This window comes from Lissotriton helveticus, chromosome 5_1, assembly GCF_964261635.1.
Source record: "Lissotriton helveticus chromosome 5_1, aLisHel1.1, whole genome shotgun sequence".
NCBI lineage: Eukaryota > Metazoa > Chordata > Amphibia > Caudata > Salamandridae > Lissotriton > Lissotriton helveticus.
The window spans coordinates 458,030,758-458,056,977 of NC_136065.1; the positions used below are offsets into that span (position 1 = coordinate 458,030,758).

The 26,220-nt window shown below is 45.1% G+C and overlaps 2 protein-coding genes across 3 annotated transcripts in view; one reads left to right on the forward strand and one right to left on the reverse strand.

Moving 5' to 3' along the window:
- WDFY4 (WDFY family member 4) overlaps positions 1-26,220 on the forward strand; it is a 1,018,342-nt gene that overhangs the window by 776,415 nt on the left and 215,707 nt on the right. The gene's annotated exons all lie outside the window — the stretch shown is intronic.
- Positions 22,140-23,357, reverse strand: LOC144753210 (leucine-rich repeat-containing protein 18-like). Its single transcript, XM_078640973.1, has one exon. The coding sequence runs from the start codon at positions 23,355-23,357 to the stop codon at positions 22,563-22,565; it is 795 nt and encodes a 264-aa protein (XP_078497099.1). The 3' UTR covers positions 22,140-22,562.

The window sequence follows — 26,220 nt, forward strand, 5'->3', positions numbered from 1 at the left end:
TGTATAAATTAATGGGTATGTTGGTTGGATGAAATATGTCTGGGTGCTCCTAGCTACTGGACAAGTAGCATATATATATGTAAACACTCTGTGTGGGAAAAACAATTCAAATGGAACAATATATGCCAGCATAAATAGTCAGTGGTAGAGAACCTGGATGACGAAAGGCACAACCATATGTGTGTGAAATACTCAGTGTTTGCCTGACTATTGACTGAGGGGAAGCTCAGTCTGCTTTGTCCCGTTGAACCCTTGATATTGGTTGCCCTAAAATAAGTCTTATAGGAGTTCAGAAGCATTTACAGGCATATTTGAGTTATTTGTGATGATCCCCTGTGTTGCACAGATACCCTGTAGCTGCTTGTAGTTCAAGGTGAAGAGTGTAGTATCTCCTGATCTATATTTCACAGTTCCCTTCCACGGATGAGACCTCTGATTCAGGGCCTGCTCTGCAGCAACAGGCCGGGCACAAACGACTGGGTCGGCTTCCACCACCTGTTCTGTAATCCTAGCTTCCTGCTGCAGGCTGCTCTTGTGTTCTAGGCAGTCCTTGCCTTTAGGTTACAGTGGCCAATATCTCCTGTTAGCAGTGTTCCAGCACTCACCTTTCAACCAGTGGATAGATTTCTGGAAAGGTTTCTCCATGGTTTTCTACAGCACTGACTGCATTACCTGCTCTAATGAGCTGGTGCATTTTAACTCTTTCTACTGCTGCAATCTTGTCTTCTGTGTATCCAATCTTTGCCCTTATCTCCAACTGACTTCTTGAGATAAACACCAGCATGCTACAGATGGATACATTCCTAACCAAGGAAACATATTACATGTATACTTCTCCCAATAAATAATACAACAAGTCCCTTCATAGGCAATGGACTCTTTCAGCCTCCTCCATGTAACATAAGGTCCTCACATAGGCTTAAGTGCTAAAAAGGATAGGTATGCAATTAAACGGTTTGGTGCACTTGCATTTGAAGGGTTTACCTCATTATATGTTATGTTATGTTATGTTAATGGGTAACTTATATAGCGCACGGCTACTCCAAGGAGTGTCCCGGCGCTTTCTGACCCATTACTGAAAAAGAAGAAGGATAACAGACATAACAGTATTATTGATATCTAAAACAAAATGGTGAGTCACAGAACGTAGATTTAGTGGTAGAATGTGGGTAGTGTATCAGTTGAAGATAGTAGATAGAGTGTTTAAGTAATGTATGTATGGGGTGATGAAAGATGAATGGGGTGGGATGTGAGTGGATAGAACAAGTGCGGGTGGATGCATGAGGCCTGGGAGGACATGTAAGGTGTGAGTGGATGAGGTGTGCATCAAATGGGATCTGAAAATATAAACGTTGTTTGTGTGCATTAGGCGGGCAGATAGGTGGGCTAAGGATGGATGAAAGGACCGAATGGTTGAGTTATTAAAAGTAGAATGTGTAGATGCATGTATTGTGAATGGGTGTGGTTGTGTATTGCTGGAGGAAACGGATGGCGTGCATGGATGAACTGATTCGGTGGATGGATGGCATAGTTGATGGGAGTGGGTAGATGGGTTTTGGGTGAATTGTTCTGTAAAACAGATGCAGTGTAAGGATGAAAGCGTTTTGGCTAGATGGGCGGTGTTTAGATTAATGAGGTGAGGTAAAAGGTTGGAATGATGAAGCTATTGTGTTGATGGAGATGGTCCGAATAGATTTGTTGGTGGATGAAATGATGGATATATGTTCTGATTGGAGAGTGGCTCTTATGAAGGCCTTGGTGAAATTTGAATAACGCCAGCGAAGTTTGTAAAGCTCCAGAATTTTTTGTGCGCTAAAAAGTGCAAAAAATCTCAAAAGTATGTACTATTCATTTTTGCATAACATTCTTACTTGAGTGTACCCCTTGAATAAAAATCTTGCGAGACACCTGTGAGAAACTGGTTCTCACAGTAAATGTGAGACAAGACACATTTTTTCCTAAAAGCGGTCTCCTACAGCTATTGTACAAGACTTTTTTTATATCGCAAGGGTCATGCTGGCTACAAAAAAGTCATAAAAGATACTGTCAAACCACACTAAGATCTGAAAGCACGTTGGATGGCCCTTGAACACCAAAGCCCTCTTCCTCGGGTACACTACATTGATTAGGGACTATCAGGGAGAGCTAACAAGCTAATGGGAACAATGGCAGGCCAATTGAGGGAGTCAGAGGACGAGGACTGGGGACGTGCTTTATAGTTCCCCAGGGTGAGTGGAGGGGGGGGGCGGTCATCCACGCCAACTTCCGTCTCCTTCAACTGAAGATCCTGCAACTGACATATTACAACCACGTCTTGCTACACAAAATAGGAAGGGCTATGGATGATCGTTGTCTACGGAAGAATGGTCAGTGGGGTACTTTCCTCCACACACTATGGGACTGCCCAATCCTTCGACCCTTCTGGGAAGGTCTGACGAAGTCCCTGGAAGAGGCCGCAGGGGTACCCTTGCCATTGACCGCATTGAACGTGTTGTAAGGGGTCTGGACAAGCTCTGAGCTGCTAATTACCATTGGGCTAAATTGCAGCTAAGAGAGATATTTCTTGACACTAGGGTATCTCGCACTGCCCGGCACTGGTGGAGTGGTGGGAAGGGATGGAACTGTGCAGTGTCAGGGAGAGAATGGTATATGAGAGGTGGGGTTGGGGTTGTATGTGAAAATATGAGAAAATCTGGGGGACCTGGGTGGGGGGGTTCAAGGCACAGGTCCATGGGTTTAGGTTGAGGGAGACTGGGGTACAGAGGGGACCAGGACTGTGAGGGATGAAGGTGGTACGTTTGTGTCAATTCTTACCCATGTGTGAGGAGGGGTGTGGGGTGGAGGGAGGAGACCGGGTTCTGGCTCCTCTACGATGGCTGCTGAGTTTCAATTTGTTTTGTTTGCTATTTGCATGTCAAGTACATTGTGTTGGTCTTTAAAATCAATAAAATGTAATTTCCGGTAATGTTGTGAGAGTCTGTAAAATGTTCATGCTACATTTTTCAAGATAAAACTATACAGTTTCACACACCTGCTGGACTGTGGATGTCAATGGCAGTCTGACGTGCAGATGCTCAATTGTGCGTCTTACTAAAAACCAGCAACCACAGACACTGCAAATTGTCAGGGAGCTCGAGCATGACTTTAGGATCACAGATGAACGGAGATAGCGTATATGCTGTCACGTGATTCATTATACCAGGATGTTTACAGTATGTTAGTGACTGACAGATGGTGAAACAAATGACTGATGATGGAGTTAAGATTGCATGCCTCAGGAGGTGGCCAATATATTGTTGGTTTAAGTGGTTCCTGGATCTATTAACTGTTCAGCAGTTCATTTGTTTGAAAAAAACAATTGTGCTGGAGGACTGCTGTAGCAAAGCTGCAACCAAGGGCTCATTGTTACTTCTGGATGCTGAGTTTTTGCTCATGGCCTGGCAAAATCGCATCTAATTGTCTGCCCGCTGCCTTTGTTATTAATTTAAAAGAGCTGTTGGGGCCAGCAGATTAACTGAAAAGGCCACAGAACAGTTCCATGCATACACTGACCACTAGAAGAGAGTCTCAATTTAACAGTGCATTGGAAAACAGATCACTTCCAATCAGATAATGACTTCTTGAACAGAACATCTCTCTTTATAAGGTGTGATCTAGAACATACCATTTTGATTTATAGAATGACTTCTAGAAGACAACGTCAGTGTCTATCAACTGCGTTCTATAACATATCAGTTCATTCATACAATGCCTTCTAGCAGAAAGCATCTCTGTTTATAAGGTATGTTCTAGAACATGCCAGTTCAATTCCTATAATGCCTTCTAGAAGACAACATCACTGTTTATAAAGTGTGCTCTAGAATAGATCAGTTTCATTCATCGAGTGACGTCTGGAAGGAGACATATCTGTTTATACAGTGTGTTCTAGAACAGATCAGTTTCATTCATCGAGTGAGTCTGGAAGGAGACATATCTGTTTATACAGTGTGTTCTAGAACAGATCAGTTTCATTCATAGAGTGACGTCTGGAAGGAGACATATCTATTTATACAGTGTGCTCTAGAACAGATCAGTTTCATTCATGGAGTGACGACTGGAAGGAGACATCTGTTTATACAGTGTGTTCTAGAACAGATCAGTTTCATTCATAGAGTGACGTCTGGAAGGAGACATCTGTTTATGCAGTGTGTTCTAGAACAGATCAGTTTCATTCATGGAGTGATGACAGGAAGGAGACATATCTGTTTATACAGTGTGTTCTAGAACAGATCAGTTTCATTCATCGAGTGACGTCTGGAAGGAGACATATCTGTTTATACAGTGTGTTCTAGAACAGATCAGTTTCATTCATAGAGTGACGTCTGGAAGGAGACATATCTATTTATACAGTGTGCTCTAGAACAGATCAGTTTCATTCATGGAGTGACGACTGGAAGGAGACATCTGTTTATACAGTGTGTTCTAGAACAGATCAGTTTCATTCATAGAGTGACGTCTGGAAGGAGACATCTGTTTATGCAGTGTGTTCTAGAACAGATCAGTTTCATTCATAGAGTGACGTCTGGAAGGAGACATCTGTTTATGCAGTGTGTTCTAGAACAGATCAGTTTCATTCATAGAGTGACGTCTGGAAGGAGACATCTGTTTATGCAGTGTGTTCTAGAACAGATCAGTTCCATTCATAGAGTGACGTCTGGAAGGAGACATATCTGTTTATACAGTGTGTTCTAGAACAGATCAGTTTCATTCATAGAGTGACGTCTGGAAGGAGACATATCTATTTATACAGTGTGTTCTAGAACAGATCAGTTTCATTCATAGAGTGACGTCTGGAAGGAGACATATCTATTTATACAGTGTGTTCTAGAACAGATCAGTTCCATTCATAGAGTGACGTCTGGAAGGAGACATATCTGTTTATACAGTGTGTTCTAGAACAGATCAGTTTCATTCATAGAGTGACGTCTGGAAGGAGACATATCTATTTATACAGTGTGCTCTAGAACAGATCAGTTTCATTCATGGAGTGACGACTGGAAGGAGACATCTGTTTATACAGTGTGTTCTAGAACAGATCAGTTTCATTCATAGAGTGACGTCTGGAAGGAGACATCTGTTTATGCAGTGTGTTCTAGAACAGATCAGTTTCATTCATAGAGTGACGTCTGGAAGGAGACATCTGTTTATGCAGTGTGTTCTAGAACAGATCAGTTTCATTCATGGAGTGACGACAGGAAGGAGACATATCTGTTTATACAGTGTGTTCTAGAACAGATCAGTTTCATTCATCGAGTGACGTCTGGAAGGAGACATCTGTTTATGCAGTGTGCTCTAGAACAGATCAGTTTCATTCATAGAGTGACGTCTGGAAGGAGACATATCTATTTATACAGTGTGCTCTAGAACAGATCAGTTTCATTCATAGAGTGACGTCTGGAAGGAGACATCTGTTTATGCAGTGTGTTCTAGAACAGATCAGTTCCATTGCTACAATGGATTCTGTGAGTACAAACCTCTGTTTATAAAGCGCATTCTAGAACAAATCAGTTCCTTCCAAGCAGTGTTTTCTTTATAAAACAGCTTTAGCCGTGCAGAGTGTTCTTTAACTGAATCACTTATTGCATGAAAAGCCTCAATTAAAGTACCACGTAATTGGAAATTTAGAGCACCATAGTGTAATTGAGTTACTGATTATGTTTGCCATTAAAAGATGTGTAATAATAATTGCAATTAAAAAATATTACAGCTAGGCAGAAATAGCACAGTATTAAAACAAGTGTCCTGATCCATTCCCACTAGCCTTTGGCTGGCGATAAGGGAGATCAAAAACATGAGCAAAACTGGGTAGTAAATGATTTACCACATTTAGTAGTTATATTTTTATATCTTTCTGAAAACCGTCAGTAATAACCTACAGGAATAGCATTACTGCTTTAAATAATTGCGACTGGATAAAGGCACGTGTCTGCAAGGAGGATGCAACTGTTGCAGAAAAAAACGAGCCAATAAGGCTAGCGTTTATTAAGTGAGTGCCAAGCTGCTGACTTTGCCAAGGTTTGTTGGTAAAGAATTGTTTACAAAAGGTAGAAAAAAGGAAAAATACTGAAGGAAAGCAAACGCATATCGTATGGTAGCTCAAAACTGAACGTTGAATTCATTGTTTTTCATCTTTTAAAATTGCATGGTTTATTTTTCAAATACATTTCACTCAAGAAACTGAAGAGAATCTTGAAAGACTAAGAAAGTGTCAGAATCTAAAAGGAAATGCTTTCAAGGCCTAATTTACCTTCCAAATGACTCAGCCATTTGATGGTCAGCAGGACGAAAGAGAGCAGATTTATGAACGTTCAGGAGAAATGTAATGCTAAGTACACCTCTTACCTTGCACACCAGCTGAGTGAATGGTGCAGACAACCGTTATCCCAGGGCCATAAATGCCTTTGTGTGCCAATCTGTGATTTCATGTAACATGTGGAACACAGGAAATACAACATAAACAACCCTAAAGTCTGCCCCTCAGCCATACAGGAAAAAAAGCCCCTGTTGCTATGTTCTGACAGGCTGCTATGGGAGGGGAGCAACATAGCCGGGGTGCAGTATGGGAGGGGTATTTGAGGGGTGCAGTAGCACATCAAAGAGAAAACTATCACTCTCATAGAGAGCTGAATGTCGACTCCCAACCCCGCGACCCCCCCACCCCGCAACCGCCTCACCGCTCTTACCTCTGGCACCCCTCGCCCACGTCGCCCAACAGCACGACCTCAACATCATCTCCTATGCCGACGACACCCGGCTGATCATCTCCCTCACCAAAGACCCTCACACGGCCAAAACCAACCTCTAGGAAGGAATGAAGGCCGTCGCCGAATGGATGAAGAACAGCCGACTGAAGCTGAACTCGGACAAGATGGAGGTCCTCATCCTTGGCTCCACCCCTTCAGCCTGGGACGACTCCTGGTGGCCGACATCACTGGGAACAGCCCCGACACCCTCCGACCACGCACGCAACCTGGGGATCATCCTCGACTCCACCGTCTCCATGTCCAAGCAGGTCAACGTCATCTCCTCATCCTGCTTCAATGCCCTCCGAATGCTCCGCAGGATCTTCAAGTGGATCCCCACCGAAACGAGAAGAACGGTCACCCAGGCCCTCGTCACCAGCAGGCTGGACTACGGAAACACCCTCTACGAAGGAATGTCAACCAAGCTACTGAGATGGCTGCAACGCATCCAGAACGCCTCGGCGCGACTGATCCTCGACATCCCCCGCTGCAGCCACATCACACCCCACCAGAGAGAACTACACTGGCTCCCCATCAACAAGAGGATAACCTTCAAGCTCCTCATCCACGCACACAAAGCCCTCCACAACGCCGGCACAGCGTACCCCAACAGACGACTCAGCTTCTACACCCCTACTCGCAAGCTCCGCTCCGCCGGCCTCGCCCTCGCCACAGTCCCCCGCATACAAAGAACGACCGCCGGCGGCAGATCCTTCTCCCACCTCGCCGCCAAGGCCTGGAACACCCTCCCCACCAACCAACGGCAGACCCAAGATCTACCTGCCTTCAGCAAACTTCTCAAGACCTGGCTCTTTGATCAGTAGCAGCCCCCCCCCCCCCCCCCCCCACCCGCACCTTGAGACCTTTTGCTGGCCATTTTGGTGTTGTCATGGTTTGTAAATGTGACCCAGTGATCTCACTATGCCAACCCATACAAGGCCTACAGCTCCCAAACTGTGATGAGCCCGCTCCCAGGTCTTTGCTGTCTGCCTGGTGTAGGATGTTTTGTGCCACCCTACTACCTTCCCAGCTCTCCTTCCATATTCGTGCACAGACAGTCATTCAGGGCAGAGAAAATGATGGCTAAACTGCCGCACAGAGACCTGGCCGCCCATGATGACAAAGAAGAGGCATCCTGTATTTAAGAGACATTTATTTTCATGGAACATCCTCGCACTCGCCCCGTCTCCCCTATTCTTTCGGGTTTCGCAACCCTTATTAATCCCTATTACTATCTTTCTGTTTTTCACTGCATCAGTTTTGTACTGCACTTTCTAATTCGTAAAACCTTATTAGAATAAATATGTACAAATGCAGAAACCCCTCCACACGTAGGGCCGTACACTGGACATTGTGCAGATATAGAAAGGATACCAGTACTCTGGAATGCGATGCCAGTCATTTAAACAGTTGACTTTGGTTTTGGTACAGTAATTCTGATTTGGTGTTCACTTGCAGATAAACGGCGATGGGCTGAGTCTGTCTTGGCACTTTTTTCTAAATTGGTGATTTTCTTCCGTCGCAGGCTTTATAACGTGTATACTTTTTCAGGCAATATTTCTTCGATGCAACAAACATTTTCTTTCCTTTGCTCATTCAATGTTTGCACCACCCACATTTTTCCTGATGTTGCTGCAGATGAATACTACCGATTTGCCGCATTCTTTTTTGAGATCTTTAGAACACCATCTAAAATCTATGTTTTTTTGTCGTCAATAATTTTGGTATAATATGGTATACACATCACCATCAAGTTCTATTTTTTCTGAATTATTATTGAGGAAGAATCCCTGGGAAAGACAGCTTGAAACGGGCACATTCACACTATGGGGTTTGCTTGCTCGGTGTCTTTGTGGTTTTGCAGGTTTTTAATACAGGAGGGGACAGCAGCCCTGACAGATGGTTTGACACCCGTGTCATATTGCACCACAGCGCCAGGCCTAACCATTTTACAGCACAATATGGTTCAATGGGAAGTTTTGAAGGAAATCTTGCAAATTAGCCCCAAGCTTTATGGTTTGACAAGGTTTGTACACACCCACTCTGGTTGAGCCTCAGATGAGCATAGTGTATAGACCAAAACTGATAGAGCTTTAATAGAAACCATACTATGTATGGACCAACAATAATTGCGCTCTAGCTGAACCTACTCATGTACAAACCAATCCTGGCCAACCCCCAGCTGACATTATTAAGGTGTAGGCCAACCTTGTATGAACCGTAAATAACTTCAGTCGCTTTTAGAACGAATGTGACTAAAGCCTGGATATCATAAAAAAATTAGACAAATTCAAAATAGGCCCCATTTGTTTTTTTTAGAAGTATGGCCAGCTATGTTATGGTGTCAATTAACCTACCATCCCGCAGTTTAACCTTAGATTATGAATGTGTTTGTTTGAACCTTTTCCACGCCGCTTTGGCCATTAAAATAACAATATGCTGTAAGCCAATATCTTGCATAGCTTGTCCATATCCTCCATCTGAGACAGAATCAGTGCTCAAACTGTAAATCACTGTAGACTGGGGTTAATCCAAACTTTATTTGTGCCGGTGGTTGCAGGTGGTGGTAACAGATACTCATTTTTGGGAACACAGACTTGTTTTTTATCATCAGACTTGTTGGAAGTGGAGGTCCCTGTCGGTTACCACCACCACCAAATGCTGGAGGCGTACGTCCCGGACCCCTCGCTTCAACGTTAGGCTAAGTAAGGACACCGTCTGAAATAGACATGCTCACCCCCTGGGTAGCTTGACACGTGCAGCCAGGCTCATCCCCAAGGAATGAGTGTTCAGTATGTGCAACCACGCTCACAGTAACCCCAGGATGTCATGTCATCACAAATAGACTCCACACGAGTATTGATAAAATGAGTATAATCTTTATATAAGCAATTATACGATATGACCATACAATACAAAATCAACATATAAGAATGGGTAGTATTCTTTCTGGTGGGTTGGTAGGTTCTAATCGCAACCACCGCTTCTAGCCAACAGTTAAGCTCACTTCTAACCGTTTCCCAAAAGGTTAGGCAAGTCGTATTTCTAGAATCACACCCGTTGCAAAAGGAAACAATATTGCAATGCGTAACGATATTCTCTTATACTGTGCAACAGAGAAACAATGCCATACGTAGTGTCACAGTCAAGTACTTTGCAATTGATGGAACAATGCAATGCGTATCAGCACCAGCATGCCCTGTACCAGGAAGAAACAAAGCAATGCGTCATGCTACAATCCTGTAGGGTGCAATGAAGTAATAATACACTGTGCCACGTTATACTCAGATGCTGTGCACTGAAGAAATAATGCAATGCGCCACGCTACAATCAGGTAATATGCAAGGGAGTAATAACGCAGTGCGTAACGCATCAAGCATAAAGTTCGTCAGGCACAAATGCGGTCAGGCATTATACAACAGTTTGATAGTTCGTTAGCAGCAATAATGCAAAGTGTAATACAACAGTTTTACGTGCTCCGTTAACAGTGCCCCGGTTATGGATTAAATGGTGACACTAAAAGTACTGCTTCCCACTCCAGCCCCAGGACTGCCCCGTCTTGGGTCAGCAATTGCCGGGATCCGAATCAAAGCAACGGTACGTGCAGCTGACTGAAGCAGGAGGCCGAGAGTGTCCCTCCGGGCCCGCACTGTGCCCCAGGTGTTGATCCACGTTACCTGCGGGGGGCGCGATCCCACTCTCCTCCTCGACGTCAGCTTCTTGGGCCTTGATCCAGAACTCCGTCACGGGCTACGGCGGACTCTGGCCGGTGACTCAGTTCTTCTGTGACTGCCGGTCCGGGCCACTGCTGATTGACTCCGAAGGGCCCCAATGACTTGGCCCTCACTCTGGCAGTCTCAGTCCACACCAAGACCCGCCCTCAGCAATGTGGAGACTTTACTTCGGTGCACACCCTAACCAGGCACTCCTCACCAACACCTCAGGTTGCACTTCGACATGCACACCGCGCGTCCGAGACTCACCTCTTCTCTTCTCTGGTGCTCAAGACGATCCAGCGCTCTTCACCAACGCTCCGCTTGCACCTCGGCACGCACCCTGTGTGTTTGAGCCTCTCCTCTTCTCCCGGTGCACACAATGTCCAGGCGCTCTTTACCAATGCCCAGGCTGCACCACGACACGCACCCAGCGCGTCCGAGACTCACTTCTTTTATTGGTGCACACGATATCCAGGCGCTCCTCACCAACGCCCTGGCTACACCACGACACGCACTCTGTGCGTCTGAGACTTCGGTTACTCCTGCGTGCCCACGATCACAAGGCACAACTTCTGAGGGTCTCAAGTGGCAAAAAGCACGAACACACCGTGTTGCTTGGGACTTCTCCGGAAACTTTTATGATCCTCTATTTCCAAACAGGGAGGCAGCTCACCTCGGGCCCTTGGGGTTACAAGACACAGCACAAAGCACAGTCTTCTTCAAGCAGGGGGACCCAGGGCCTCCAAGCACAGTCCCAACAGCCTCTTCCTTTGTTAGAACAGCAAACTGCAGACCAGCCCCAGATCACGAAGCAAGGATTAGTCTATCCACAGCAGTCTCTTCAGTTGTTCCTTCTTTAGCAGAGGTTCCTCTTGACCACAGAATGGGGCCAACCCTTTTCAGTCTCAATCCATATCTGTTTCATTCCCACATTCAGGGGATTCAGCTCTGATTGTTATACCCTTAATGTCTTTGAAGTTTGTATGTGCTCAGGGGTCCCTGACCCTTCCCTAAATCAGTTCTGGGTGTCTCCCTCCCAGTGTCACCTCTCTCCCTTTGATACTAGGGGTCTGGATCCTTAATCACTCAGCAGGAGATGTGTCCATTGGTTTATAGCACCAGCCCAGGCCTTTTCACCTCCCAGGCTTCTCCTCCCCCTACTCTCCAGATGCAGGGCAGCCTGGTGCCATCTCAACCCCTCCCTGGATCTAGACCTCTCCAAGCTCATCTCACCTTTCAGTTCCAGACAGACAACCCACATTTCAGAGACACACAGAAATGCTCAGAGCACATAACTCAGCCACTTTATAAAAGAGTGGTTTATAAACACACAGTGACAAAACCATCTTCACAGAAAGATGCATTATGACACTCTGAGTCCATACATACGAAACTTCACCTCTCCATTATAAACTGACAGGAAACTAGGCTAAAAACACAACACCCAGCCTCCCCCATTCTGTCCTATAGGCAGAATGGCCTTTCAGCAGTGCAAAACGAAATGGAGAGTTTTTCACCGTCAAAACATAAGACGCACCTCAGTTTATGTTCTGCCTTTTACCTACACTGCGCCCTGCCCAGGGGTTACCTGGTACCTACCACAGGGGTGCCCCATGTGTATGTAAAAGGGAGAAAGTCAGGCCTGACAAGTGGTTGCACTTGTCAGGACTACATGCTAACTTAGCAGTATGCATGCAGGCCCTACACTGAAGGCCTGAGTTCCCTTCGCTGCGCGCCCTTGCCTTACTAGCAATTGCACACACAGTGCATTTCACTAGGGGCTTTTACTAGTTAGGCAAACAAACCAATCATGGCCAACCAATCACCATTACATTTTACAGAGGGAACTCCTGTACATGGACACTGATCAGCAGTGGCAAAGTACCCAAAGCATCTAAATTGGCATCTCTAGGTCAGAAAAACGGTCTAGGGGGAAAGCAAAAAGTTTAGAGAACTTTAACCAAAAAGGCCAAGTCCTACAAGACTTTGACCTGGAGGAAGAGGGAGGAAGGAGCAAATGAAAGATGGAAAACAGTGACAAAGGGAGAAAGCAAGCATGGAAAAATAACTTGCATAAGTTAGATAAAGCTCCAGGAAGGTTAGGGTGGTGGAAGAAAGTAGCATACGGTTGCACCAAAGCTGGGTACCCTTCGTTTTTACCGGCCACGGCATTCATTCACAACACGGCAGGATAATAAGAAAAACTTTAGGCGCCTGCAGTTTTTTTTTTACAAAACAGTGTTCACAACGAGAAGAACTTGCAAAGTGTTTGTATTTTATTTTGGAACTCCTAGTGAGACGGCCAATCAATTATCGTACATTACTTAACATCACATGAGGCCAGTTTGACAATCACTATTATTCATCATGCTATATCACAAAAGAGTGGTCTACCTATCATTACAGAGAGTTGATATCACAGAGGGGTGATTTTCCAGTCATTATACAGTATTTTATATCGCAGGACTAAAACCTTATATACATTGTACATCACAAAATGGCCACACACCAATAACCGTGCAGCCCTTCGTGTCAAACCTCGCAGTGTCTCAATCATGACTTGGCATTTTACATCAATAAAGCCTTTTCAGACCTCTTTACTAAGAAACTCGGGAAAACGCTTACAAACCTTTCCTATTGGATGCATAGACTTTTTCACGAGTTAAAGACACAGGGAAAATCTCTCTAGTATGTTTACTGGAAAAGAGAGAATCTGCTAAAGTTCTCACTGCAAGCATACTAAGCTGCATTCAGAGCTTCAGGAGCAACTTGAACAGAACAATCCTGCTCACACACTCTGCCACCCTCAGGGCCGCCATGCTTTCATTCCTGAGCACGCTGTTGGATACAGCTTTCCTACTAAAGTTTTCTGCCAGCATTGGAACCATTGGGGATATTTACAATGAAATGGTGCAGCGCGGAGCCGCAAGCAATTTTGCTGTGTCGAGTTGCGTCATTTAAAAAATTCAGGGATACGCAGTATTTATAAGAATATAGCACACGCCTATGCTCTCCTCTGCACCAGCGCACAAACAGCAGCCATGCGCCAACGCAGGCACTCTTGTACCATGGTGCAAGGGTGCCTGGGTTGCAGGTATGATTGTGTTTGAGTAATAAGGAAAACCTTCCTGCACAAAAAACAATTAATGGCATTTTGCTCATTCTATGTGTGCTGCAGAATGCAGCACGCATAGAAGGAGCAAAAAACAAGGAGAAATAAAAGCATTTCTCTGCTTTGCGCCACTTTAAGTGGAAGAGGTGTGGCGCCGCGGCTAGGGCGACTGATTCCGGAATCTGGAGATCACGGTTTGATCACCGGCGGCAGATTAGTCCAGCAGCATGTGACTCTGGGCAATAGCTTGCTTAATCTTCCCGACGGCCCCCAGCGCCTAGAGACCTTTGTGTCTTCTCACCGCCAGAACTTCCTAGCACTCAGACCTGCCAGAGACTCTGAGCATGGAACACGGTGCATCAGACTGATCTCGCTGACTGAACCCTACAGATATATGGGATCGCTCTAGATGTGATACCAGTACACTGGAATGCAATGCCAGCTATTCAGTTGTTTTTGTTTTTGGTACAGTATTGGGTTTTCACTGGCACAGCAATGGCGATGGGTAAGGTTCGTATGCTCTGGCAGCGCCACAATCTTCTTGCCTTCAGCAGCACCAAATCGCGCTCACTCTAGTACCTCCTGGCCTCATACTTGGCGCAGTCTCAGTCTCACTAGAAGAGTTTCCTTTCCTTGAGATTATCAGCTGTGCCAGGACCCCAAGCCCAGCCTGGGAGGAGGCATTTCATCATAAGCATAGTGACACATGTTGAGGAAGCTCTTAGGTCCCAGTGTTTGGGTTTATCAGTCTTACTCTTCCAATCACTCCCCAAACCAGTGCAGAATTCACTGGTGAAATTCCCATTGCATTGAATGCTTTACAGACCCAAAACAGACCAGTACTTTACCCAGCCTGTCGTCATCATACATAGGATGGCAGTGGTGGAAGGAAAACTGCTGAACCAGGCAATTGGTAAGGTATTAAAAAGGGGCATTTAGGGAACGAAGACTCTATAAGATAATCCCCATAGGGGAGCCACGAAGATGTCTTCAGTGGTTTAAAAGATTAAACCAAATGTGCAGACATGTTGCACAAAGAATGAGCCACGAGAATGAGGAGAACTTGGAGAACTTGGATGGCTGAGGATTCTCACCAGTGCTGGGGAGGGGCAGCGATAACTTTCAGGCAAGCCTTATGGTGAAGAGTGCCCAGAGATGACCTTAAAAATGAGATCCTCAGAGATAAGACTACCGAGAGGATAATGTCCCCTAACATTAGTCAAGGTGAATTGGGGGTCAAAGTTTCTTCATGGATTCGAGTTTTAACATGTCCTTGGGAACTCCAGAACTTCCTTTGGTGAAGAGTCACTCGTGATGTCCAGTGGTTAATGGTTCTTACATTTGACAAAATGAGAATGGTTTTCAAAGATACCTTTACACCAGTGGACATCACCGGTGCCTGCTTGTAAATGATTGTCATAGGGACCTGATCCCGAGCTGCCCCAAGAAATACCCATTGAAGGTACACAGAACTGAGGAATATTGGGCTGCAAATCTCTGAAGAAGGTGGGTGTACAGTGATGCCTGTGCAAGGTGTCATGTGAGAGGTGAGTGAGAGCAGGCACTCAGTTGACTCAAGTTCAGGAGTTCACAAAAAAACTTGTGTTGAAGATGTATTAGGCTGTAGACCAAGGCTACTAACAGGTGCCTGTGGAGGATCCAGAGTATAGAAGGTGAATCTTCATAGATGCCTGAAGAGACTGAGTTCACAGAGGTGCCTCTGAGAAGATTTTTCAGAAATTCTGGTGGGACGTCAAAGGAGCATGTGGTTTGGGATCTTTAGAGATTCCGGAGGTACAATAGTCCCCAGAGAAATTTCAAGAAGAGGGTCCTCAGAATGCCTCGGGAGAGAACAACTGTAGGTGAGATTTGCCGGAATGGGGTATCCATCAAATGGAGCGTAAATGTGTGCATAGAGATGCATTTCAATGACAGTAATGCACAGCCCGAAGGCAAATATCCATGAGGACAATCTTACAAGTTCAAGCTTAAACTAGGGTCTTAAGCTGATAGTTTGGTTGAGAAGTAATCTGATCACCCAGTACAACATTAAACATGGTACGTAACAGGATTTAACAATGGGAACAGTTTAACAACGGAGCAAGTATCTGGGCACCGATTGGAAATACACATGATGGGCCGCTGTACCAGGAACAGGTTCTAACAAGGTGCACTATTATGCTAGTACTGCGGCTCACTTGAGATGAAGTCTCTGCAACTGGCAGGTTTTGAATTTAGGTTGGAAGGTTTATTAGAGATGTGTATTGGTGAATTCCTAAAACATTGGTCTGATTGAGTTTAGGGAGGAAATGTGAATGCTTTACTTTCATTTTGATCATCAAACATATTTGCCTCGATTTTGCCAGTAGAAAGAAATTTAAAGTTAATGATTAAGTGTCTATTGCTTTGAGGAAGAGCATCAACTGTCATTGATGAAAATCACTTGTTGACCTCAATAGGTTATGCTTTGTGTTGCAGATACAACTGAGAACAGAAGGCTTTGTAAGAAGTTAGCACCATGGCTCAGAAAATGAGCCTTTCTCTTTTAGCGTACCCTTCCACACATCAGACACAGCTTCTTTAAACCATCACCTGATCATTTCCAGAAACAAAACTGAGTCTGTATACAAGTGCCTTTTCACAATTTCTAAGCAGTTGACATTCCCATCATGAGAAATCAAAAACAAAGGTCCACATCTGCCAACCATATCTATTTTTGAAAACAGTATAACCTTAGGGAGAAATTGTTTTGCTCCTAGGGATAGGTCTGATTGATGGACACATCAGGAGATCCACCTTTATCTTATCAATCGCTCGCAGCCACTGACCTGGGGGTCTCTTTCTTGAACTCTGCTTCTAATTACTTATTTTACGGATTGCCCGGTATCTGGAGCCTGGAGCCTGAATATCAAGGACCTTCAACTCGGGGCTTTCATCATCGTTGTTGCTGGGGCAGGGACTGCGAGACCCAGGCTGCCTAGCGCTTCATCATCACAGCGCACCTGGAGTCTCTTCCCGCCCCAGCTCCCTCGCGGCTATAAACGGCTCGCGGCCCTCGCTCCGTGGGTGCCGCTCGCAGCCACTGACCTGGGGGTCTCTTTCTTGAACTCTGCTGAACTCTGCTTCTAATTACTTATTTTACGGATTGCCCGGTATCTGGAGCCTGGAGCCTGAATATCAAGGACCTTCAACTCGGGGCTTTCATCATCGTTGTTGCTGGGGCAGGGACTGCGAGACTCAGGCTGCCTAGCGCTTCATCATCACAGCGCACCTGGAGTCTTTTCCCGCCCCAGCTCCCTCGCTGCTATAAACGGCTCGCGGCCCTCGCTCCGCGGGTGCCTCTCGCAGCCACTGACCTGGGGGTCTCTTTCTTGAACTCTGCTGAACTCTGCTTCTAATTACTTATTTTACGGATTGCCCGGTATCTGGAGCCTGGAGCCTGAATATCAAGGACCTTCAACTCGGGGCTTTCATCATCGTTGTTGCTGGGGCAGGGACTGCGAGACCCAGGCTGCCTAGCGTTTCATCATCACAGCGCACCTGGAGTCTCTTCCCGCCCCCAACTCCCTTATTTAAACCTATTGAACTCCGCGCACGCGGGACGCGCGCGGGACCCAGCCCGGGGCTAAGCCCGGGCAAAGGGCAGGCCCTAAGAGGCCCTCCGAGGACTGCAGAGACTGGACTGGGCCAGGACCCTTGCAGGTCTTACCATTTGTGGTCCGCTACTTAGTAAGCTCATGTTAATCCCCCACTCAGGTATATCTAAGTTTCTTCCTTAAGATTTGTTAGGATTGTTGTTATTAATCCTGCTTGTGTAACGTCTTGATCTTGATGTGGATTTTTGCTCCCTATAGGATATAAACCCGTTTGTGTGCTGGTGTACTGCCACTATAGTTTAAATTATGTCCTCCCGTGAAACTCGCAGCAAGGCTGCAGTAGGAGTTAAAAACAAAACCAAAAAACTGACCAGTACACTTGATAATTTTATTCTACGTACAAATACGTTAATTGATGAGGGCATTGTCCTTATGGAAAGGAGGGTTTCTCAAGACCTTGCCCAGGCCAAAAGGTCGTCATTAGGGAGCATAGCCTCCGCACGCACTCCAACTAAAGTTATTCCCAATTTTTCCCCATCTTCCTCTTTGGTTGACCCTGTGATTTTTTGCTCTAGTGGACCCCAATCACTTACTCTAGAACCCCCTCCTGCGACTTTATTATTATCTCCAATGCCGACCCCCCCTGTTAACAATTTATTAGTTATATCCGCTTCTGTTCATAGTGAGACCACTCAAACTAGAGGGGATAAAACAATAGGAGCATCAGACATTTCAAACCAAATACCCTCCCAGTTAAATGGAGCAATCACAACTATTGAAGACACGTTGAGTGCCTTGGGTAATGTGGTCTGTGCCAGTGGTAGTACTGAGGAGGGAAGGGGTTCTCTGGGCTCCACCACAGGGAGAGAAGAGGTACAACGTGTCTCTCACCCCCTTCCCATGGGTATCCCAGATGACACGGTTTCGAACATCAGTCTGTTTAGTATCCTTGATAATAGCAGCCTAAATGGATCTTCAGAAAGCTCGGAGGACCAGAATGCTTTATTTTTAAGCTCCCTCACTGTTCTTATTAGGTCTTTACTCTCACCCCTGGAGTCTAGACTCCAAGGCATAGAACATCAGCTCCAGGCCCTTCGCCAAGAATTAAAACCCATGGAGGGATATACTGTCCAAGGGGCACCCGTTATACCAGTTTCTTCTGATAAACCTGTGTCTCAGGTTAAGATCCAACCTAAAGGGGTCAACTCCACCACTAGTAAACGTCCTCCTAAAATTCCCGTCAAAAATGATAATATAGCTTGTTCTAACCAAACAGCTCCTATTGCACCAACAAATTCCCAGAATCCACCTGGTCCAGTCCTTCCTGCCCCTATTCCCCATTCCTCCAACTCTGAGAAATCCAGGGTACGGCGGAATATTAGTCTACCCCCTGACGCCTGCCCTTATGTATTAGTTCTAAAAGGCGTCCCAGGCTGAGATCGGAGCACCTGGGGGGACAGTACCCTGGTAATTGGGGTGGGGGTGGGGATGGCAATGGAGGTTGGAATGTACCACGGAAAAATGTAGGTAGGCCTTTCAGTGGTGGAAATCGGTTTCAGGAGGATTGGTTGGGCCCGCAGCTCGATTACCCAATTCCCTGTTATAACCGTTTCAGCGGTCTGGAGGGTGTTAATTGACTCTCAATCCAGTCCTCTGTGCGCTCTGGAATAAGGGAAGGGCTAGACACCATTGGGGGAAAATCTAACTTAGCTTTGGTTGGTTCAGCCAGCTTAGGAAACAAACAAGATGCAGGAGATCTGGAACTCAGCATTTTAGCCACAACCCGGGCAGTTTTTGCAGCCTCTACTTCCATTAATATATTGTCATGGAACATAGCAGGACTAAAGAAAAATCTAGCAAACCCGGATTGGAATGATTTTATTGACACTTTCCAGATCTGTATGTTCCAAGAAACTTGGTGTTTGTCCCCGCAATATAAAAATGGTTATTCATCCTTTTTCATTCCTGCAGTGACGATGGGCAAAGGCCGGCCATCTGGAGGCTTGCTTATATGGGTTAAGGTGGATCTGAATTGTGCTGTTACCACCCATGAAACTGAATCCAATGATATCCTGCATATTACCCTCTCGAGCCAGTCCGGGGGTTTTAAATTTGAAATTTTTTGCATTTATGCTAGAGGCCTTCAGGGTGGGATTGCCTCTCCTATAATAGAGTTGCTTGACAGAAGGCTAGCAGACCTACCACCGAGCTCCAAAATTTTAGTAGGGGGAGATTTTAATTGTACCATCGAACCCTTAGATGATGAGGAAATACTAGGACTAAACTCAGAGGATTGGAGACAGGCCATCCCTCCTCTAGCTCTTGTACCCATTAAAAAATGGACATCAAGAGCAATCCAGCTGAATGCCTTGGTTCTAGAACATAATTTACGGGCTCTTAACGGACGGACCACGTCGGATCGCGATGGTGCTATGACCTTTAATAGGCTTGGATGCCCATCCCGAATCGACAATATTCTATTAGATATGCAGTCATGGTCTGCCGTAGTAGATATCCTCAGATAGCGACCACAATCCATTATGCATGGAAATCCGTTGGGCTAATGGTACCGATAATATTGAAAAACCAAAGTTAACTACTAAGGACGTTTTTCCTACTAATGGTAATCAGAAACTAAAATGGAATGTGGTTAGATTAGAAGAGGAGAAACTCCAAAGTATTAAGGAGTTAGTCATAGCTGAAACATGCAACCTATCGGCCTTGGCCCCAGCACCATCAAATATTGGCGGACCTAATTTTTCTGTCTCCTATAAAAATTTAATAATTAAACTAGGAGCTTTTTTCTCTAAGAGCGCTCGGACGAACTAAAGGCCAACACATGATTCTTCCAAAAGCAATCCCTGGTATACAGCAAATTGCAGGAATAAAAGAAAAGCCATTGCGCTAGCTATTAAAAGGAAGGAGCCTGTAGCAGTTCGACTGGCCAGGAAGGAGTATGGTATTAGCATAAAATCAGCAAAGAAAGATTGGGAGGAGGAGCACTGGCGACAGCTTAAGGCCGCTGCGTGGGGGAAAAACTCCACTATTTTTTGGAAATTGATCAATGCCTTGGATAGAAGGGGGGCAGAGCCAATTTTAAACCACATAACCGAACAACAATGGTTCTCCCACTTTTTAAACTTATATTGTGATGATCGCTCTAAAGACCTATTAACATCTCCAGATATGAAAACTTCAAACAAGCACTGTATGAAGTTAGTCCCCATAGATCAATTATTTTCTGAGAGAGAAGTTCAGGAAGCTATTTTAAAAATAATACCAGGGAAGGCGGCGGGCCCAGACGGCCTCCCGGGGGACTTGTTACGGCATGATCCTAAACTATGGGCAGATTTTGTAGCATGTCTAATGAACCTAATTCAGTGTGGCCACCCTGTTCCAGATTCCTGGATGGGCGCTGAGGTCATTACCATCTATAAAAAAGGTGATAGAGAGGACCCTGCCAACTACAGACCAATAAGTTTAATAGATACCATCCAAAAGGTAGTTGGCAGGGTCATTATAAATCGAACAGAATCATGGCTCATGGACAAGGATATTATGTCTCATTTCCAGGCTGGGTTTAGGCGAAACGTAGGCGCAATGGACCAGGTCTTTCGTTTCTGCGCAGTCTACTGGAAGTCAGTTACAATTGCTAAGGGTAGCTTGTATCTGGCTTTCATAGATTTGAAAACAGCATTTGATGTCATCCCACGTGCCAAACTCTGGTCAGTCCTATCTAATATGGGTTTTCCAGGATACCTGTTGCAGTTTATCACCAAGCTTCATGAAGGGAATTATGCTAGGATTCGTTGGGGTAGTCAGGGCCAACTGACAGGGAGGGTACCGGTCAACAGAGGAGTGAGGCAGGGATGTGTGATGGCTCCGACTCTGTTCTCCCTCTTCATAAATGGGGTGGTTGACCATTTGAGGGAGGACCCTGCGGATGCCCCCGTCCTTACCGGGGAAAGAACACCTACACTCCTCTTTGCTGACGATACCCTCCTGTTGTCCAAAACCCCAATGGGTTTGCAGAAACTGCTCGATCGTTTCAGCATTTTCTGCAATGAGCGTGGATTAACAATTAATACCACTAAAACAAAGCTGATGGTATTGTCTGCCAATAGAAAATCCAAGAAGGTTAATCTCTCTTTGTCCGGCACCCCTCTTGAGGTAGTGGAGGAATTAGACTACCTCGGAATGAGGCTTTACAATAATATGAGTTGGAATTCCCATATTTCAAAAATGCTTTTAAATCTCAAAAGGGCCTCTGGAGCGATATTAAAAAATTAGCGCCTTTCCATCAGTAGACCCATAGCCCCTGTTTTGATGGTGTATGAGGGGAAAGCACTAGCTTCGGCAACCTATGGCTCCGAACTTTGGGGTGCGGAGAACACTAAAGCACTGGTAGTGGCTGAGAACAAGTTTATAAGAGATATAGTCTCGCTGCCCCAATCAACCCCTTTGAAACCGTTATTCATGGACATGGGCCGAAGATCGATTTCTGACTCAATCCAAATCCGCCCCTTGTTATTCTGGGTGCGTCTTAGAAGGACCCCCAAACTAATTAAATATGCTCTAGTGTTGGATGAGCTAATTAATTTGGATGTATCCAACAAAATAAAATGGTTAAATAACCTAAAGAAGTTGGTGGTTTCCTTAGGTTTGGGCGAATTTTGGTCTTCCCAGGACCCCCCTCCGAAACAAGTTGTTAAAAAGCTATATTGGGATTGGATTGAGGCCAAGGATTTAAAGAACGTAAACTGGGGTCCGTTGACAAATAACTTCCAAGAACACAAGCCTTTTAGGAAGTTAGAGTCATTTTTGGACTTTATTCAGATTCCCCGTGATAGATCTTTGTTTTTTAAATTAAGATATGGCACGCTCCCTCTTAATGTGTTTAAAGAGGGATGGAAGGAAAGGAGGGAATCTGATTTAAAATGTCCAGGCTGCTCATGTCTGAAAGAATCACTGGGCCACTTTTTGTTTGCATGTATTGCATACAAACAGGCGAGAGCAAAATGGTTAAAACCTGTATGTAGAGAGTTAGGAGTTAGGGACCACAGAACAGCCCTGCGCATTATTTTAACAAACACGTCATCAATGTATATTGTTTGTGGGGTTGCTAAATATCTGGCCAGTGCTTGGTTTACCAGGTCTAAATTGTTATCCAATGCTTGATTACTAGGAAATCATACCTATAAATGTTTTTATCTATTTCTTGTTTTAATTAATCACCACTCTAATATAACGGAATTGTAATACCTGCAAACATTGTTATATATTTTTATATGGTAGTATGTTTTCTTCCTGTTTGTACTTTTATGAAATATTTCTTTCGAATTAAGTATTACAACAACTAATCAATCAGATCACCCTTTCCCCTCCACTCCTCTTGGTTCTCCTTTGCAGTTGAGTTGGGTGTGAGAAAGTTGGCAAAATTGGCTCTCTTTTGGGAGGGGGGTGCCAAACTTTCCAACTTGTTTAGCTTGTCCCTCTCGTTCTTAGACTTGGTCTTGCAAGATTCACATAAATCATTCTCATTGATTAGGTAGAGGGCTTCCACACGCTCGATGGGATCTATGAACTCTGCTTCCTCCTCTAATTGTGGGAATGGGTTTCGCTTTATGTTGAGCTTCTTCAGCTTGGGGAGTTTTACCAAGCTGGTTGGGAGAGTAGTCAGAAGGTTGTCGAACAGGCCCACTTCCTGAAGCTCTTGCAATGCACCAATCTTATTGGGAAGGGTGTCAAGGGAGTTGAGACCAAGGTTCAGATTACGTAAATTCTTGAGATTAGTGATCTCTGGGGGGAGGTTCTTGCTGGTTATTTTATTGTTGGCTAGGTTGAGGTGAAACAGATTCGGAAGGTTTCCGATGGTCTCTGGAAGCTTCTCAATCTGGTTGCTGTGGAGGTCCAGCCAACGCAGGTTCTGAAACTTTTCAATGTAGTCTGGAATCTTCTTAATCATGTTTCTGCTGAGATCCAGCTCCTCCACCTCAGCCAATTTCAAGATGACCTTAGGAAACGTGGTGATCCCCATCTTACTCAGGTCAAGGCGACGTTTGCCATCAAAAGTAATCTTGATGGAATTCTTAGCAATCTTGAGGGTGATCTTCTTGCCCTTTGGGCCAGTTTTGCGTTTTCCTTTAGCCATTTTCCTATGAAGAGCAAAAGTGAAATGCACTGAAATCTACATGGGATAATGGAATTGACATTATTTAATTGCATGATTTAGCAAACGTTTTGATAAAAATTGCAAACATAATTGTTTTGAGCTGTAGACCAAGCAATATTTCTCTACTGTCACAACTCACTCTCTGATGTAACAGGTTATGTATTCCACATGGATGCTTGTGCCTCTAGCCAATTAACTACAATCCAATAAAGCCTTTTGGCAGCATTTGGGGCCTATAACAATCATTTCAATGATTTATTTCACTTTTGATTGCTGCCGAGTTAATGTTCACTGGGGTTTCAGGAAGAGGTATATGTGGTTGCTTTGAATTAACAATTGATGTGTTAATTTGCTATCCAGGAATGTAATCCTGCCCCCATCTTCTTGAACTAGGCCCCACTTCCTTTGTATCCGGGATATCAGGTTGTTCCCTGTTAACCTCAAGTCATTATTCTCACAATTCTAGCTGAAATCCTTCTCCCACAATTACACATCCACCTCCCTGGATGTGTTCCCAGTAATACCAGACTTTTGAAGTGGAACTCTATGTAGTCCCCTCCCACAACCCTGTCGCCACAGTCCTGCCAACGCCCCACCCACCCTCAGCAGTGTTATTCATGCTCTACTGCATGCCACTTCATTGAATTAGGAAAGTTCAATTACATATCATTTAGGATGGAGGTAATTTAATTCCTGTAGAGGCTTAAAGTTACCTTAATTTAAATTGAATTAGGAGTTGAGGGTTACTTATTTAATGTAATTTAACTTAATTGATGGTAAGGAGTTGACATTAGGTCAAGGTTGAAATAGGTTATTTAATTGATTTCTTTTTAAACGTACAACTATTATGGATTATGGTTAGGAATGGCATTAGTATTAAATTAAGATTACTTTTTATTTAATTAAAATGAAATAAACATATAGGAAAGGGTTGAAGTTAGCGATACATTTAGGTTAAAGTTACATATTTAATAATTAAGTAGTACAGCTACGGATGGTATTAGGGTTAGATGAGGCTTAATAATTAAATATAATGGAATTAACATGATATAGGTCTAGGCGTACAATTAGGGTTAATTAAATAATTTAACTTAATATAATTTGATCTCATTATTTTCACTCCAGATAACTGTATGGCACAGTAGCAGGCAACTCACTCTGTTAATACTGACAGGCAGCAGTGTCTAAAGTTGAACTTGTTCCCCACCCAGTACCATTCTAGTGCACTCACGAAAACTGTTTATGTGAGTCTTCCACTTTACTCTTGAGAAAAACATTCTGATCAAGCAGGTAGTGTGCTGAACGTGTGTGGCTTGTCGCGAGGCCGTTCGCTTGCGATATTTCGTGTTCAGGCTCTTTGAGACAATAGGCAGGGTTTTTCTATGCTGAACTATTTTATCTAGTGCCAGTTTTTTCATGGGGGGGGGTCACTATAATACTACATCAGCTACAGTGAAAAGGTGGCCTTTGGACAGACAGAGTCCTGGGCGAAACCAAATGTGGCACAACCTACCACCTGTTGTAGGCGTGTTGGACAAATGGGAGGCATGGGGGGGAAAGGTGAGGGGGGTAAGAGAAAAGAGGGTAATGAAAAGAAATGCATACAAACTGTGGGCATGGGTGCCAGTGTTTAACACTCTTTTCTTTGCAGCAAGGTCAAAGGGAGACTGCTACAGGAAGCTCCTGGACCCCTCTGGAGGTCAGCGCCCTGTGCGTGAGCCCAGCTCCCCTATGCTAAAGGCTGGACGCTCCTGTGTGCTCTCCCTGTATTGTCACGTGGTGAGGCCAGTGACTGGTGCAGCACTTCTTCCAGGCTGCTCCTGCTCTCAATTGCAGGCCTCAGGCTCTGGGGCTCCACATTGCCCATTTACAAGAAGAACAGAGATCGCTGGCTGTGCCCCACACCTGCACCACGAACACTGTACCCTTTTTTTCCACACTGCCCCCATTGTTCAAATTGTACCCACCTGTTAACCTGCTCCTTGCACACTGCACCCATACTATGGATCTTGGCCCTTACTTCTTGCACACTGCATTCACCCCCTGGATACTGCGCCCACACCGTGCACACTACCCGGATTCTTGCACACTGCACTGGCCGTTGCATAAGGTGCCCACTGCCCCGGCGCCATGCCCACTGCCCCGTCCCAGGCACACTGGGCCTGAACACTTTACCAGTCCCCTTGCACATTGAGCCTTTATAGATCAATAGCTCCCTCGATTTATCACCCTCTACCTACACACTGAACCTGCTCCATCTGCACGGTCATGCACACCAAATCCAGTCCTTTCGCTTCACACCAACTCCCTGGACTCAGTACCTGCCCCTTCTCTCCGTCGCTGGCTACAGAATAAAACAGAGCAAGCGCTCGCAGTTTTCCTCAGCACTGCACAGCCTCAACTCCAGCCGCGACCGGTAGTGGGAGTACCTGCCAGGCGGTGACGTGGGGAGGGGGAGGGGCAGGGTGGGGGGGGTAGTAATGTATGGATTACGGACCTTTACAGGTAAGTAAACACAAAAATAAACAAAACGAATTTCGTTGCGGGCACTGCATCACCAAATGCGATGCAGTGCGCGCAACGAAATTCGTTTTTATTTATTTATATGTTTACTTACCTGTTAAGGTCCGTAATCCATACATTACTACCCCCCACCCTGCCCCTCCCCACGTCACCGCCCGGCAGATTCTCCCCCTACCGGCCACGGCTGCTCAACTCACACTCCTGCAGTGCTTAATTTGTGAGCCGGTGCCCAAATCTCTGTTCAGAAGCCAGTGGCCGGTGCAATTATACGTGGTGCCCTGACTACCAAGACTGGTAGCCTTTAGTCCGCTACCAGCCC

Coding starts and splice junctions, on each gene's coding strand:
- LOC144753210 (XM_078640973.1), bottom strand. CDS start 23,357: ATGGCTAAAGGAAAACGCAAAACTGGCCCAAAGGGCAAGAAGATCACC.